The sequence below is a fragment of the Squalius cephalus genome (assembly GCF_949319135.1).
Source record: "Squalius cephalus genome assembly, chromosome: 7".
NCBI lineage: Eukaryota > Metazoa > Chordata > Actinopteri > Cypriniformes > Leuciscidae > Squalius > Squalius cephalus.
Genome location: NC_137128.1, coordinates 41,950,228 through 41,966,779, shown reverse-complemented (window position 1 = coordinate 41,966,779; position 16,552 = coordinate 41,950,228). Strand labels below are relative to the sequence as shown.

General features: G+C 36.3%; 1 protein-coding gene across 1 annotated transcript in view; it reads right to left on the bottom strand.

The window, feature by feature from the left end:
- The window catches only part of sema6ba (sema domain, transmembrane domain (TM), and cytoplasmic domain, (semaphorin) 6Ba), a 131,379-nt gene that overhangs the window by 43,718 nt on the left and 71,109 nt on the right, over window positions 1–16,552 (bottom strand). The window contains exons 2-5 of the mRNA XM_079877670.1: window positions 10,090–10,213; window positions 6,233–6,347; window positions 4,572–4,632; window positions 4,396–4,458 (exon numbers count right to left, since the gene is read on the bottom strand). Of these exons, the coding sequence (XP_079733796.1) occupies window positions 4,396–4,458; window positions 4,572–4,632; window positions 6,233–6,347; window positions 10,090–10,195 (345 nt within the window). The 5' untranslated portion in view covers window positions 10,196–10,213. The remainder of the gene's footprint in view (window positions 1–4,395; window positions 4,459–4,571; window positions 4,633–6,232; window positions 6,348–10,089; window positions 10,214–16,552) is intronic.

Here is a 16,552-nt window from a genome sequence, read left to right as displayed (position 1 = left end):
ATGCACCACTGTCAACACTACGTTGAAACTGTTTTGATTGGATTTGAACTGGTCACTTTGGCCACGTTCACACAGCAGCAGAATACAGTTGTCAGTCCTTAATACGATTACATTCACACACAGTTTGTTTATGTACTGGAGTGACAACCGCATTCTATAACCAAACTTTTTTGATAAATTTTCAGGTCTCACAACCGCATTCTCTGAAAACGCGAGCTGTGTGAACGGAACCGGACTGGACCGGCCCTATTTTAACGTTCTAAGCACATGGTCTAAAGCGAATCCACTTTTGCTAGTTTAACGCAGGGAAAATGGTCGGTGCACCCTGTGCATGGTCTAAAAGGATTGTCCCTATTTTCTTAATGAGTAATGGGTGTGTTTTGGGCATAACGTGCAATAAACCAATCCGAGTCTCATCTCCCATTCCCTTTAAAAGCCAGTTGCACTCGCGCCATGGCAGATTGCTATTTAAATGGCGGAATTTGCAAGCGGAAAAACTGAACGCTTCTCTAGTGAGGAAACGCATCTGCTTGTGCGCAAGGTTAAAGCACGCAAACAAACCATTTAAGGGACAAAGTGTACGCGCGTTGTGGACCCACCTATAGGCATACATTACTAACGCGCTCTTTAAATAACCAAAAAAATATTGCGCCATTGACTTTGAACCAGGTTTCAGTTGGTCAATGGCACAGTCTATTTCAGTTGCCTCAAAATAGAAATGTGCCTGAACACACATTGTTTTCAGACCAGCACACAAATGGGCGCAAATGCATTTGCTATTTAAACAACGTGGCGGCGCAGGACGCGAAAATGATAACTGCGTCAGGCTGAAACTAGCAAAAAACACGGTGCGGGAGAGCAGCTCTGCGATGCAAAAAACTAGTGTCTACTGTGTGTTGCGGGTTTTTGTCTGTGCGGTTTCGATAACTAACATCGATCGAGATATGAGGGTTTCAGATCCAGTCACTGTTCTCCACCAGAGGATATTGAATTTCCTCCCTCATTATCAAATCATGTCAGCTTAAATCAAGTAGCAAGGCCACAATTACTAAAGGAACAAATGCTAGATCAGATCAAACATTTCATCTGACAGCACTTTCTAAAGTCCATCTAATCTTATTCTAGAGCATATGAAATGCAAAAACTGGCTCCTGGATCAGCAGTCTGATATCAGTGGTGTGTGGAGGTGTGCGGTCAGATATCTGACAGAAGGACAGGTAATTGGACGTGTTTCTCAAACTGAAGAGTTTCCGGCCTTTCTTGCTACTTTTCTCTCCGTCTGCGCTAATATTCTGTCAATCTCATACAATTAGAGCCGAATGCTGTGAAAAAACAGTTTATAGTGTATGAGGTAATTAGTGATCATGAACAAAAAAACAACACGGAAAGGGCAAGAAAGAAAAAGCAAGGAGGAGAGAGAACGAGACCCTGTTGCGGAAAGTGCCGGAGGCAGAGATTCGCAGGTGCGTGTTTGATGTCTCAGATTTCTGCGAACATGTGGGTGGGTGGCAGACAGGTCTAATTTGTAAGCTCCCTCTTGCCAAACAATAATCCTTGTCCAGGTTTGACACTCAGTCCCTTGAAGTTCTCTCCCCTGCAGTCATACACATCTATTAAAACGCCCTGGTTTGCGAAAGAGCGGGAAAGCAGGACTCCTACATTATGAAGGTGGGCAGAAGGCAGAAGGTAATTAGCCTCTGAAACTGAAGAATAAGAACAGGTTTATCACGAAAACATCAAAGAAAGACACAATCGCGTCTGGGACGTGAGAACTGAACTCAGCCCAACTTCAGCTTAAAAAACAGACCTTCACAATCTCCTCAAGTTAAAGAGAATAATAAACCAAGAGTTGAGGTGAACTATTTGGGCAGGATAGGATCAAGGGATTTGGGGGGAAAAAACCTACATATTTTCAAAATCAGCTAATTAGGTTGCAGAACACAGGGGTCTCGAGGTGCGATTCAAAAGCTGAAGTATTTTTCATTTCATGTTGTCTTAAAGGGATTGTTCACCCCAAAATAATGAGTTTCTTTGTTCTGTTGCACAAAAAAGATGATATTTTGAAGAATGTTGTTGGTAATCAAACAGTTTCTGGTTCCCATTGGCTTCCCCATACTTTTATCATTCATGTCAATGGGGACCAACAGCTGTTTAATTACCCATATTCTTCAAAATATCTTTTGTGTTCAACACGAACAAAGAAACTCATACAGGTTTAGAATAATTTGAGGGTGAGAAAATGACAGAATTTTTATTTTTGGGTGTACTATTCCTTTAAAAATGCAACACTCCAGGCACATTAAAAAAGGAATGAATGCAGAATGCAAAATCCAAAGATGTTTGAATTTGTGTGGCTATATAGCTATAAGGTCTGCTAAATTAATAAATGTAAATGTATAGCAGTGGTAGCCTTTTTTAATATAATTAAACTACCCACGACTAAAAGGAGAGCATGATGCCATGCTGCTAAAATATACAGTATACTGTATATCACTAATCGACTTAAGGTTGCGCAATTTCGAATTGCGATTTTTCTGACTATAAAAATATGACTAAAATATGACTATAAAATAATGATAATCATTATAATTATTTCTAAATACAAATATTAAACAAAATAAGAAAGTTTACTATTGTAATAATTCACTGTAAAATAAAAATCAAGCATTTAAGACAAATAATCTAATGTTTATTTTGTACTGTCTAGATTTCTTTATTTTCAAACCACCAAGCTTTTATTTTGGTGGGAAAAAAATGCAGAAATCCCTTAAACCTTATTTGCTGACAACAGTCAGTTTTTAAGCACTTCTCATCACAACAAGTAAGGGAAGATGGTTGGCACATGTTGCATTTTCAAATGCACATTATAATATTGATTTCGTTTTTTTATTTTTTTTTATTATGCAGCCCCAAATCAACTAGTTGGTTGTTCGTCTTGAAAATAAATGTTCCAAACAGGGTTGATTTCGCAGTGATGCCATAATAGAATCATTTTGGGTTGCCCAGTTCTTAAAGGGGTCATCGGATGTAAAATTCACTTTTATATAGTGTTTGCATATAAATGTGTCTTTGTAGTGTGTGAACACAACCACCATATAATGAAAAAAATCCATTCACTCCTTTTTTTTTTTTTTAATCCTCAAAAAGCCTAAATCCTCTCAATAATCAAGCCGTTTGGATTTTCTGAGCAATATGACATCATACATGCTGATGCTCCACCCAATTTTAAGGGTGTTGTGTCATCATGATCTATCCCTTAACAGATCCTGTGCGACAAAGGCCATGTTTCCTAATAATGTGGCAAAACACCTTCTTAAAATCATCTTAACTTCTGTCATTCATTGTGTAATGACTGAGTAACACCTGTTTTTACCAAACCAGCATGTCGATCGCTCATTATTGAGCTTCTTAAGTGAGCTGCTGCAGGAGCTGTCAGGTCCAAATGTTCTGAATAAAAGACAAAACTGTTTCCAATGGAGACGCCAGTATGTGATACACTCAAAACTACATGAATATTGACTTTCAATAAAATTACATTTCATGAATCCTGTGCACTCTACAATGAGCCTCATTAACCTAAAAGAGAACTAAAACGCATAATTTAAAATTTCATATTGATATAATAACACATGCAGTGCTACATTAATGTGGACTAAAGTAGAGCAACTGTTTAGAGAAACTGTTTTGCCCAATTTCAGGTATTGCACAAATCATTAGTTATTTTTGGATATTATTTCTTTGATTGAAGGATGTGGAGAAGAAGCATGTGTAAAAAAATTTTTTTTACTATGAATACTGCTAGCTCTTTGACAAATTGCATGTCCCTCTATTGTTGCTTTGAATAAATGTAAATGTAAAAAAAAACCTAAAAAAAACGTATGCTGCATGAATTGTATTAGTGTTTGCTGTTTACGCATTAAATTAATATTTAACACAGCAACATAAGAGACACATTAACACAAGAAAAGATAGCATATGTGATAAAACAACAAGAGTCATACAGTAAAAGGTAACTGACAGCTAAATTGACAGTAACGTTAAGCTAATAATTACAGTAGAAATTAAAAACGAGCAATTAATTGGAAAATCTACATCCCTCAATAACATCCGCAGTTAGTAATCCTCCGTAATAAGGTTAAAACTATCCGCCGAGAGGCTCAAGTGACGTTCTCTTGTGAGACTGCAAATATAAACCAAATCCCTATTTTATACATTTACTCTCTGGGAAAATGTATTCATGTGAGACTGTATCCAGCTCTGCCACAGGTTTGAAACATCCAGCTCTTAGCAAGTAAATCACTCAAAATGCTTTGAATGAATTTCTGCACACAGATAGCGCTAAAAAGCCATGAAACGTGAATAAAACGTTTGTGTTATTTGGCACTGAACGCTCACCTCATGTTTGCCCTTCATTCTACAGATGCGTATGTCATTCTTATTGGATTCCCACGTCCTTTTCTGAAAAATGACAAAGGAACAAAATCATCACCCACATCCATGGGAGGGTACGCGAAGTGTTCAAACATGCAATTATGTGTGTGTAAGAGACAGAGAGCAGCACAAGGGCTCACCTTGCTGTAGAACATTTCATCTCCAGATACATGGTCCAGTTCCACTCGATAAAGGTCATCTCTGCACCAACACACACACACACACAACACGCACACCGCATACATGGACCATCAGTAACAATGAAAATGGAAATGGAACTTAATTTAACACAAATACTGTATCCCAATTCACATCCTTTTCAAACTATAGAGTATGCATTAAAAACACATTTTGTGACAGTTGTTTCCAGTGAATATATCTTCTTATTAAATACACCCTGCTCATTACATTATTGTTTTCAGCAATTTAACAAATGAGGTTTATGCTTAAAAAGATAGGGAAAAAATGACTAACTGAAGACATATCATCTTAAAACAACCCTTATTAATATTTTGACATATAGTGAATACAGCAACTAAAACTAAAACTGTTTCCGATAATAAAGTTGAAATGAAAAAAATATATAAATATTGGACGAAAAATTTTAACTTTGAAATTTGAAAAATATGTTGTCTTAAACTGAAATAAAATTGAGTACTATAATTACTAAAACTGAAATAAATATAAATTAAAGCTAAACAGAAATATTAAAAAAAAAATGTTTTACTAAATTTAAAATGAAAACTAAACAAATATAATAATATAAGCTTATGAATAAATACTAAGTATAAATAATACTAAAATAACACTGTCATGTAAGCAATAGCTTCTGTAGCAATGGCCAATTCTGATTTGCTGTCTTAAGAATATTTTCCCACTGCCGGTGAAGTACACAGAGTAGTGCATATTAGAAGTATGCAAATCAAATTGCAGCCTAAATCATGTGACTATCCGAGACGAGACAGAAAGTCTGTGAAGATATATTTTAGCACCGCCTAATACACTGAAGCACTAAAGGGTTTTGATAAAACAAATCCATCAACCTGTCTATGGGAAAGTTTAAATTTGAGTTCTCAGCTCTAGAGATGTCAGCCTCAGAGTTCTGTGGTGAAAGTAACTGGTTTATCAGAGTTTCCACCTTTTCAGAATGTGTTTATAAGAGCTCAGAAACTCAAGATAGACTATATTTGTTCTCTAGCTTCAGAGATAGAGAGCAAGCGTTCGAGCTGCTTGACTGTGTAATGGTTAAAGGTCAGCGAACAGAGGTTTAGCTTTCAACCGCTGCCTAACCAGGACCACATGCAAACTCCCTGGAGAGTCTAAATCCTCCCAGCTCGGACTTTGAAGGCGGATTCCACGTGACGGATTTCAAAGATGTAACTAAATGTAACACCAGTCGAACGGGAGACAGATTTCCACATGCGTACTTTGACAGTGTGTCAAGAACACGCTGCTTTATTGGCGCATTGTGTTGAGCTATTAGGACATGGGTGTTCATCTCAGAGCTTGAAAACGGTAATGACATTTTCTCATTGTGTAACTTGTCACTTCCGATTAAGACCAATTTGGCACCGAGACGGATTAGTGAAACAGAAAGCTTTTAATAAAAGAGAGGATATTATATTCATGTCATTTTAATCTATAAAGTAAAACCAAATACGGTGATGTTACTGAGTGAACGAATCTTGAATGAGTGCATGAATGAATAGATTTAACATTTGTTCATTTTGCAAAATTATTATAAAAATGATCAAATTTAAAATGTGTATGTTAAGTCATTGTGAATGCATGTGGACTTTACCTGGCTCCAATGTAGAGTGTACGATTGACTTTCAGGACGGTCTGAATGTACAGCGGCTCCTGACGGGTGTAAGAGCGATGCGCTCGGCCCACAAACACTGGGTATCGCCTCACCACTTACAGATAAAGAAACAGAGAGAATTCAGAAGGGGGTAACGGGGATGTCAACATGTGGGGAAAAAAATGACTAGTTGAGATGGAAAAGAGAGACATTAGGGGCACCCAAACAAAAGAGCCAAAATATGAAGTATAGATGGATGAAACAGACACTAAACCACAGGCAGGAATACGTCCATCACTTTCCCAGAAGAGTTAGAGATGGAAGACCTCCGAGACAGGAATAAAGGACAAAGACATACATCATTGTGTCAGAGTCCAACAACAAGTCGTCCTAAAGGGAAAGTTCACCCAAAAATAACAGTTGTGTCATTATTTACCCGCCATCATGTCATTCCAAACCTCTCTTTCTTTCATAATATACTGGTCGCTCTGACTATAAGCAATTACAACAAATAAGGAATCACCATAAGATTGGTATATACAACTTGTGTGCCAAGTCTTCATAAGTTATGTGATAGCTTTTTATGAGGAAAAGGTATACACTTCATTGCTTACTGATAATTCATCACAGTGAATTGTCAGCAAACTTAGACTGAATCACTGAATCAGTGAGTTGAACTGAATCAGTTCATAAATTAATTATTTAGACTAGTTTCTGAACTGATTCATTGTAAAAATGAATTTTTAACTTTTTTTTACCAGCGTGTTGGGTGCCTGAAAATGCAAACTTTTGAAAACGTGTTTCAAAGTGCAAGTTTTTTTAAAAACGATACCGTTATCGTCTCAACAAGAATGTGAATTTGTGAAAACGGTGACATCATGCGCATACGTATTACGTGTTCAGACTATAGACGCGTAGTTTCTTTACAAAGTGACATCGCCAACTACTGGCCTGGCAGTATAATACAGCGTTTTTAACTTTTCACGGATCCGTGTGGATGTACGAGAAAAATGCAAAGGAAAAACTTTTCCGTTTTTAGTACATTGTTGTCTTGTAAACATACCCTAAAACTGAAATAAAAATAAAATAAAGCTAAATGGAAATATATTTTTTAAAAACTAATAAAAATGACAAAAGCACATTAAATTACTAAACCTTAAACTAAAATTAAAATGAAAACTGAAAATATAAAAATAAAAGCTAATACAAAATATGAATATATACTAAAATATGACATAAATTACAATAAAATAACACTGATGCACACACAGTAAGCGCTAATCCTGCTGTGGCTAATGCAACCTGCCCAGACAATCAGTTAGGACTCCTGGGCCAATGTCCCGTCGCATAATTAATATTCATGAGCAAAGCTGATAAGTTTCATATTGTGTCCCCCAAAAGGCTCCTGCATAAAGCGCTGTTGAAAAGAGTCGCTAGCAGTTCAGAGTGCGTTCACACATTTCAGATAAGCAAAATTGCTTTCCAAATGCTGTGGAAAGAGGTTAAACACAATTAGAAAACAGATTACCACTGAAAAAAAAAAAAAAAACAACAAACAGGAATGTGTCCTCCAACCGCAGAGAGACGGATCTGCATTCTGTGTCTGAGGGCAGAGAAGCCTGAGGACACCCACATATTTACTGAATGCTAATAATATTCTGTACAGTTTCTGCTAGCAATTTATTTCACTGTAATAAGGAGAGAAGGATAGAGGATACTATTGTTGTTTCTGGCTTGTATTGCCTTTAGTTGTTTGGACACATTTCACAAGGGTTTAAATGTTTTTGTGCTTTGGAAAGTGTAATTAAATGCGGAAAACCCTTAAAAAGGTCACTTTCACTTTGATTCACACACACACGATTGTTTTTCTATCTTCGCTGACTTCTGGGCTAATGATATTTTCTGTACTTTACCTCTAAATCTACTCCTCACATAAACCATTCTGCTTTTTTAACTTTCTCATTAAGACATTATTTAGTATGTTTTCAAAGCCGTTTTCCTTGCAGAGAGCAAACATTGGCAGGACCCTACAACGTAGGTGAAATCAGGTTTAACTATCCTTGTGGGGACAAAACTTGACCCACATACACACACATACACATTGTGCTGGATGAACTTTAACCCCTGGTCTCTACTGAATCATTAGAGATGCATGAGTGGCTGTTCATCAATATCACTGATTCTGGTTTGTGGGATCTATAGGGAATACAACCCCTTGTATACTCGAACACACATCCACAGTCTCGTTATTCCAGCACCATTATGTTGAAAGGCTTTTAAAAAGATCGCAGCCATATGGTGTATTTCATCCATCCGTGAACACTAACGTGCTAAACTATTTACAAACAGTGCGACATGTACACATCATATGTCATACATATGTACATTTAAAAGAACAGTCTAGAAATGGCTTCACAACAGTGGCAGTGCAGCATGCATTGTAAAAGCTTTAACATAGCCACAAGAAAACCATGATTTTACCACATTAAAGTGTGGAGTGTGAATTATACGATAATGTATAAGGATTAACTTTTAAGTTAACAGAGTTTCTAAAGGTAATTTTTTCTTATGCTGCCATCTCATGCAACCCAAATGGTCTCTTAGTGCAGTTAGCCAAACATCAGAATCTTAATGATTATTTTGACGCAGGCCAACTTTGTATATGTAAATCTATTTCATGCCCACATAACTTCTGTAAAATACCAGTTTATGCATTTAAAACTAGTATATGTAGAGTAGTTTTTAAAAAGGATAGTTCACCCAAAATTTGTAATCATTTACTCACCCTGATGTCGTTCCAAAGCCGTACGAGTTTCATTCATTTTCAAAACGCAAATGAAGATATTTCGATCGCTTTTTATGATGAACAGATTGAATTTAGTCTTTTATTCACATATAAACATTGACCAGCGAACATAAACAGAAGCTAAAACTTGCAGCGTAACACAAGAATGAACCTCACTGGTTCTTGCTGAAGCTCAAACGTGATGCATAACACGAGAATGAACCTCATTGGTTCTCGCACGTCAAGCGACTTGCATGTTGCTTGAGCTTCCGTTTACCACAACTGATGTGTGAGTTGATGATTGTCTAAATCTGATCATCATATAAAGCGATCGTGTCTCTTCAGAAAATTTGGACTGAACCGCTCTATTTACGATCTCTTTATGAACTTTTTGAAGCGTCAAAGTGGTAGCTGCGTACTGTAGCTGTATATGGAGGAACAGAAAGCTTTCAAATTTTATCGAAAAGATCTTCATTTGTGATGAAGATGAACAAAAATCTTACGGGTTTGGAACGACATGAGGGTAAGGAAACAATGTCAATTTTCATTTTTTGAGTGAATCCTTTAAGACTCCCCTCACCAGGAAGGATCAATTAAGTCCTTATTAGAGCAAGTCAGGTTTAGTTAGTGGCCAGTTTGGTAACTCCTATGTCATTATTCATTAGCTTTTATACTTGAAAGACTAAAATAAATAATGGTATTTACTGTATCAAAATAATAGCAGTGGTATCATATATTAGGCTTCACTGAAAAAAATAAAATAAATTGTTCACATTATGAATGTATCATATGGACCACTGGCACTGGACTTTGGAAGTATAATAAATATAATGTGGCACAGAAAACTATTCTTATGATGTTCATAATCATGAAACCTGGTACATGTGCATTTTTTTGGAAGGCAAAGTCTCAAAGCTAATTTATGAGCTAAATGCTGACTGTGATGTTATGCTCTAAATGAGCAGGCATGAAAGAACATAAATGTGTCGTACGGTGTATGTCCAACTGAAAATGAACCTGCTGATATCGCTTAAACTGGTACAGTGTAATTGGGGAGGGGGCGTGTGCTTACCCTCAGCAGGGGCGGAGATTAAAGGGCCAGGTTCCTCTGGAAACGAGCAGGCAGCCAATTGGAGGACAGCAAATATCCGTAAGATGCAGGGGGTCAGGGTCGCCATGGCAGCGACACACCAGAGCTGTGAAGGCAGGAGAAGATAAATGGTTAAGTTACAAAAATGGTGAAAAAAAAACACACCACAATGCTATAGTGAGTTGCTGTGATCTACATAGGCAGCACCCTTCTAATTCAGCACCCTAAAAAACTCTTAAATGACTGATTTAAAACGCTATTTATGGACAGCAACTCTGTTAAGAGTTACACAAATAGTGAAAGCATGAGAGACTTGATTAACAATCAGATTCCAATATAGTCTGATGTTAGCTTGTTGCTTTGCTAAGGGGTTAATGCTCTAACAAGCACAATAACAACAGTAATACCACACGCAAATATTGCATGCAGTCGGAATGCAATGCAAATGGAAATATCTATCAATAGTTTCAGTATTGAACAAAAAAATACATGCTTCAGAAAAACCTTCATGTCAGACACAGACCCATGATGCCTAAAAAGTAGCCTAGGTAGTAGGGTTGGGAATCGAAAATCGATTCCAATTCTGAAATCAAATACTTAAGATCAGGAATCGGATACTTGTTATAAAATACAAATTTAGATCCCTCTTATCTCATCCTTAATCATTCAAGCACAAGAAGACCCGCATGCTTTTTTCTGCAAAAACGCGCACACACAAAACCGCGATAAAAACAAAAATAGTGTGCGATACTGAATTGAGTTCTCTTCCGTGACTTTTTGCACTTGAACGGACAAATGAACACACAAATATGTCAAAATATCCTCGTAAACACAATCGGTTATGTCTTAAGAGAACAAAAACAGTCGACAAAGAAAACTCATAACAGTATATTGGATCCATGCAGCTCTTAAAGACACAGGAGCGTAATATTCCTGCTGCCATCTGTGTAATTAATGTTAATCAAATAAAAAAAGACAAAGAGAAAATTCACTTGTTGTTCTTGACTGAATACCTTTTGTAACTATATTTGTAATGTATATTTTATTTATAAAGTGCAGTGTTATTTTACATTTGATTACAGTTTCTGTACCTGACCTAAAAATCTTAAAACACTGTTTATATCAAATGTACAGAACCTATGCAAAGGTCCCTTTAGGGGCTCCGTACAAATGTATATCTTTGTTCAGTTGTATTTATTTGTGCGATTGCTAATTTGTTTATTTGTTCTTTTTTAATTACTGAGTTTGTCTTTATTTATGATTTAAATTTATAGTAGTTAGGCTAGTTGTTTTTACTATGGTATTTTTAAACCATATAGGCAAAAGTTCCTTGTGTAAGTGTTCTTTAGCCTGTTGATTTTTGATCACGGTATTCAGCTACAATGAAATGTTTTGCAATAAGACTTAGAATAAATGTTAATGATATCTAAGTTTTTTTTTTTTTTTTTTTACCTTATTGGAATTGAAATTAGGAATCAATATGTATCGGAATCGATAAACAGAATCGGATTCGTTGAAATTTGTACACTCTCAGAAAATAAATGACATAATTGTACCTTTAGGGGTACAATGCCTTGTCACTGGGGCTGTACCCTCAAGGGTAAAATATTGTACCTTAACCTTAGAAACGGTAAAAAGAAACGAAACGGTACATATGTACCTTTTAATGCTTTTTGACCCTCAAAAAGGTATATATATGTACCTTGAGGTCCAATAATAAGCCCTATGGGGTACGTTAGTGTAGATTGTACCTTGGGGGACAGAAATGGACTCCTACAGTACCCCTATTTCTGACAGTGTATGATACCCAACCCTACGAGGTAGGCAGCACATCAGATTTTGGAGCTAATAATATAACAAACAAACAGTCTCTGAAAAGATAAAGGTAAAAATGATTAATGATACAAAGTATCAAACATCCTGAGCGTTAGTCATGCTGTGTGCCCTTAATTACTTCATAGCATCATATTCTGAAATGAAACTAAATGCACAGATGACTCCAAATGAGTGTGAGGCAAAACAGAAGCCCTTTATTATTTGACATTTGGCATTTATTTGGGCACTTCATGAGGAACAGGCTACTTACAAAAACCACAATACCTGTCTGTAAAGCAAAACAGACTTGCACGATTTTATCGGGTGTTAGGAAACCGCCTGTCTACGAGTGAGCGTAAGTGGGGCATAAAACTGTTTAGCAAAAGCTTTCATCTCCGACAATCAGTTCTTCTTTCGGACAGAAACCAGATGAGAGTCTTGAGGGCTTCTCTTTCACGGACAACCCTCAATTACCGTACCGTCCAGAGACCACACACACACTCGCTAAAAGATACACAGCGCAATTCATCTTCAGCACCTTTTTCATTGAGTCTGTGGACGAAGGAGTGGCCAGTGGCTTCCAGAACGATGCCACCATCTGATCTTTTCTTTTCCACACTCCTTTTTCATCTGTTCCTTTCTTTATTTCACAGCACGGTTGCGGTAATTGGATAATTTATGAGCGTGTGTCAACCCTCCCCACTGCAGTATATTACTGACACAAACACACATGCCACAGAGTGAACCATGGTCAAGCAACATACATCACATAATCTGAACAGTCTCACAGAACCAGGCTTTTGACTTTCATCATTGTTTTGTTTTTACATGACAGGAGTGGGTAAGGATGCTTAGACAGAAGAGACAACTGAGTGTTTGAAGAATATGAATGCATAAGAATCATTTTTAGGGTGTACACTGATAAAAAATTACTTTGTGGTGAAGTAAATACTACAGAAAAAAAAAAAAAAGTCATTTACATGAAAAAGTTAGTTCAGGCAAGAATTAAAAACACGAAGTAAATTCTATATTAGTGCTCAATTCAAGCGTGTAGAAATGAAAGCGCAAATATCAACGTTATAAAATTAAGTACAATTACTGGTGTTCCTATCATGCACTGGGCCTTGATTAATTAATTAGGATGATTTTTCACTGTTTTCCAGCTGTTTTATCATTGCTTTTGTTGTTAGGATTAGTAACTTGCCATTTTGTGACATTTGGAGTTCATTTTCTACTCAAAATGACACATTCAAACACAAAAACGATCCATCAAATGTTACCCTCATTGTGTATTGTCTACCAAGTATTGAGGTCTCTGCATTCACGTAATGTATAACTTCTGAAATGTAGATATAGGGTCTCTCACACAATATTGTATTAATTACTTAGATATTTCTAAGTAAAGCATATACTTTAAAAGTGTAGTTTAATTCAATGTTATATTGTTTGAGTGAAATGTATTGCAAAGGAAACTTCAACTAAATAGATATTACTCAACCTTTTACTAGCCAAGTTAAAATTACTTATTTTCTTTGTTACTTTCACTTAACTTAGTTAAGTAGAGTTTACTTAATTCCATATGTGAAATTTACTTAAAAAATAGTTGTGCAAAAACTTGCCAAAGAAAAATTAAGTAATTTTTACTTATTGTTTTTTTCAGTGTAGAAAGATGCTGGTCAGTTTTAAAATCAACAGGGAATGTTGAAGAAATCAGTGGATAAGGTGTCTTACACTTACGCCTTTACTGTAACCCTAAAATAGAGTAAAAATATTAATACTGTGAAATATTATTGTGATTTAAAGTGTTTTCTAAATTAATATCTTCAAAAAAAAAAAAAAAAATGTGTTCCTGTGAATTTTCAGCATCTTTACTCTTGACTTCAGTGTCACATGCTGCTCAAGAAAAAAATATTATTCAATTTTATATTAATATTTATAGCTTAATATTTTTGTGAAAGTTTAAAAGAACGGCATTTCTTTGAAATAGAAATCGTTTGTAACAACATAAATGTCACTTTTCACCAGTTAAATGGATCCTCGCTGAATAAAAGTATTCATTTAGTTATAAAAAATATTACTTTCAACAACGTACAAAAAAAGCCATCCAAAAGAAAAAAAGAGTTTGCAGTTTTGAGTAATAATTGTATAAAAATATTACTCAGGCAGTCCATGGACATGCTATTAAAAGGTAGTCTGAAAGACATAATTTCATCATTAATACATTCTATATTTTTGGAGCCGTGGTGTGCCGACTTCATATAGTTTTTTCTGTTTTAAGTCATTTTTACCCACTTTGAGCAATCCGCCGGTGATGTGCATGCTTTTGTTTTGTGTTTGTATCATTAAAGCCAAAAAACCTGATCTGAAGCATTTTCATGACGGTGACGGTGAGGATTTGTTTGAGACCTCTCGCAATTATCCCTTCTTTTACTTTCAACAATACATGTATTACCACTTAAATGAGATGAAACAATGAGTCTGTAATTAAGACATCTCTCAGGATAACAGCAATGAAAGAGATGAGAAACTATCGGAAAGAACTTTAGATGCCTCTGGTGAAAAGTTTCCAAATGAATAGCAGCCTTTTGAGGGTTTAAATTCATAATGAATCTCAATGTCATTAGAGAGAGAATGAGCAACTCTATTAGTCCATTAGCACAAGGCGCACATGCACACAGACACAATGTTTATGCACTGCACAAATAATACAAAGAACATTGTCAAACACATTACTTTAAAGAGGCCACATCACACATGGTTTTATGTACAGTGGCGCTGCAAAGACAAACATCACAATTAATGCACGAACTTGAGGTTAGGGATATGAACAAATCACCAACCCTAGGTATTAAACTTCAGTGTGTAACTCATCCTGTATTGTTTGTGCAGCAACGGTCATGAATGATACCTCAAACAGTGCAGCTTGTTGAAGAAATGTGCACTATTACTTTTCTAAGTGAAAACCACTCACATCACACTTGCATTGTGGTATCATGCTTTCAACAGGCAACTACTAAAATGTTTTTGGTAAAAAAAAAAAGGGGGGGGGGGGGATGGTAATTTTACCCTCTAAATGACTTCTGTTTTAATTGGCTAAACTCTTTGCATATGAAATGAGAAACGATGCAACGTTCAGTTTGCAGTACTGCAGTCAAGTCTAATACAGTTTACATTTCAAAACCCCTTCAATATTAATAAAGTCTGCATGTGATCACAAAACAATATGCAGTTACATCCATGAAGATGATTCTGGTGCAGATTAATTTCAGTAAATGGTCTGACTGGACTGAGCTTCATTTATTTAATCAAATGCAGAGTAAAAACAGTAAAAATGCATTACAATTTAAAATAACTGATTTCTATTTGCTGCTCAAGAAACATTTCTTATTATTATCAATGTTGAAAACAGTTGTGCTGCTTCATATTTTAATATAAACTGTGATTTTTTTCAGGACTCTTCGATGAATAGAAGTTCGAAAGAACAGCATTTATTTGAAGTACAAATCTTTTATAACATAAATGTCTTCACTGTTACTTTTCATCAATTTAATGCATCCTTACCGAATAAAAGTATACTTTTCATTAAAAGAAAATCCTACTGACCTCAAACGTTTGGAACTAATTCACTTTAAAGGAGCCTGTAAAAAAATCGTATTTAACAAAATTGTGTGTGTGTGTGTGTGTGTGTGTGTGTTTACAAGCCGTTTATAAGGGGCACTAAAAGGACAAAAGAACTGGTGGCACACAGAGCTCTTAAATGCTTCACTATATCTCCCAAAGAAACCATTCATTGTCTAGAGCCTTCAAAACTGCTCTCTCTCTCCCTCCATCTCTCACTAATCTCCTTCATCCCCCCGTCCCACTTCAGACTGAACCCCTGTGCCCGAAGGAAAGGTCAGAGGTCAGGATAGGTATCCTCCCATCGGGTCTTGCAGCAGAGAGCACGTCTCTAGTACAGAATGCGTCTGTAATTTAGTTTAAGGAGGTCGTGACCGAGCCACAGACACATTAGGTTTTGTGATAGCTTTAAATTAAACCTAATAAGCAGTGATACCACCTCAATTGTTCCTTATTAATGGAACACACACACACACACACACACACACACCTCACAAACTCTCTCGCTTCCTTCCTCTCTCACACACTCAGTAACAAGGCCTGAATAACACAGGGACGTCCAAGTCTTTGTTGGCAGGCTGACGGCGCTAACAGCCATTAAAATAAAATGCTTTAAACAGCGGTCAAACACACAGTGGTTGGAAATCCCTCACAGATGCCCGTCCAAAGCAAATGACGCGCGCAACATTTACAGAAAACAATGACTGGAATGTCATTGAGGCCAAGCTTAGTGTCCACTATGCTGAGAAACTTCTAACCCAAGTGCTGAAATTTTCCTATATATATAGTTTTGGGGTCAGGAAGAGTTATTTTTTTATTAAAGGGGTCCTATTATGCTTTTTTACCTTTTCAACTTTAGTTAGTGTGTAATGTTGCTGTTTGAGCATAAAAAGTTCTGCAAGGTTTCAAAGATCAAAGCCCACTCCAAAGGGAGATTTTATTTAACAGAATCCACTGTTCAAGAACTACAACTACGCGTTATTTCCCAATCTTGTGAAGTGTTGAGAAGACA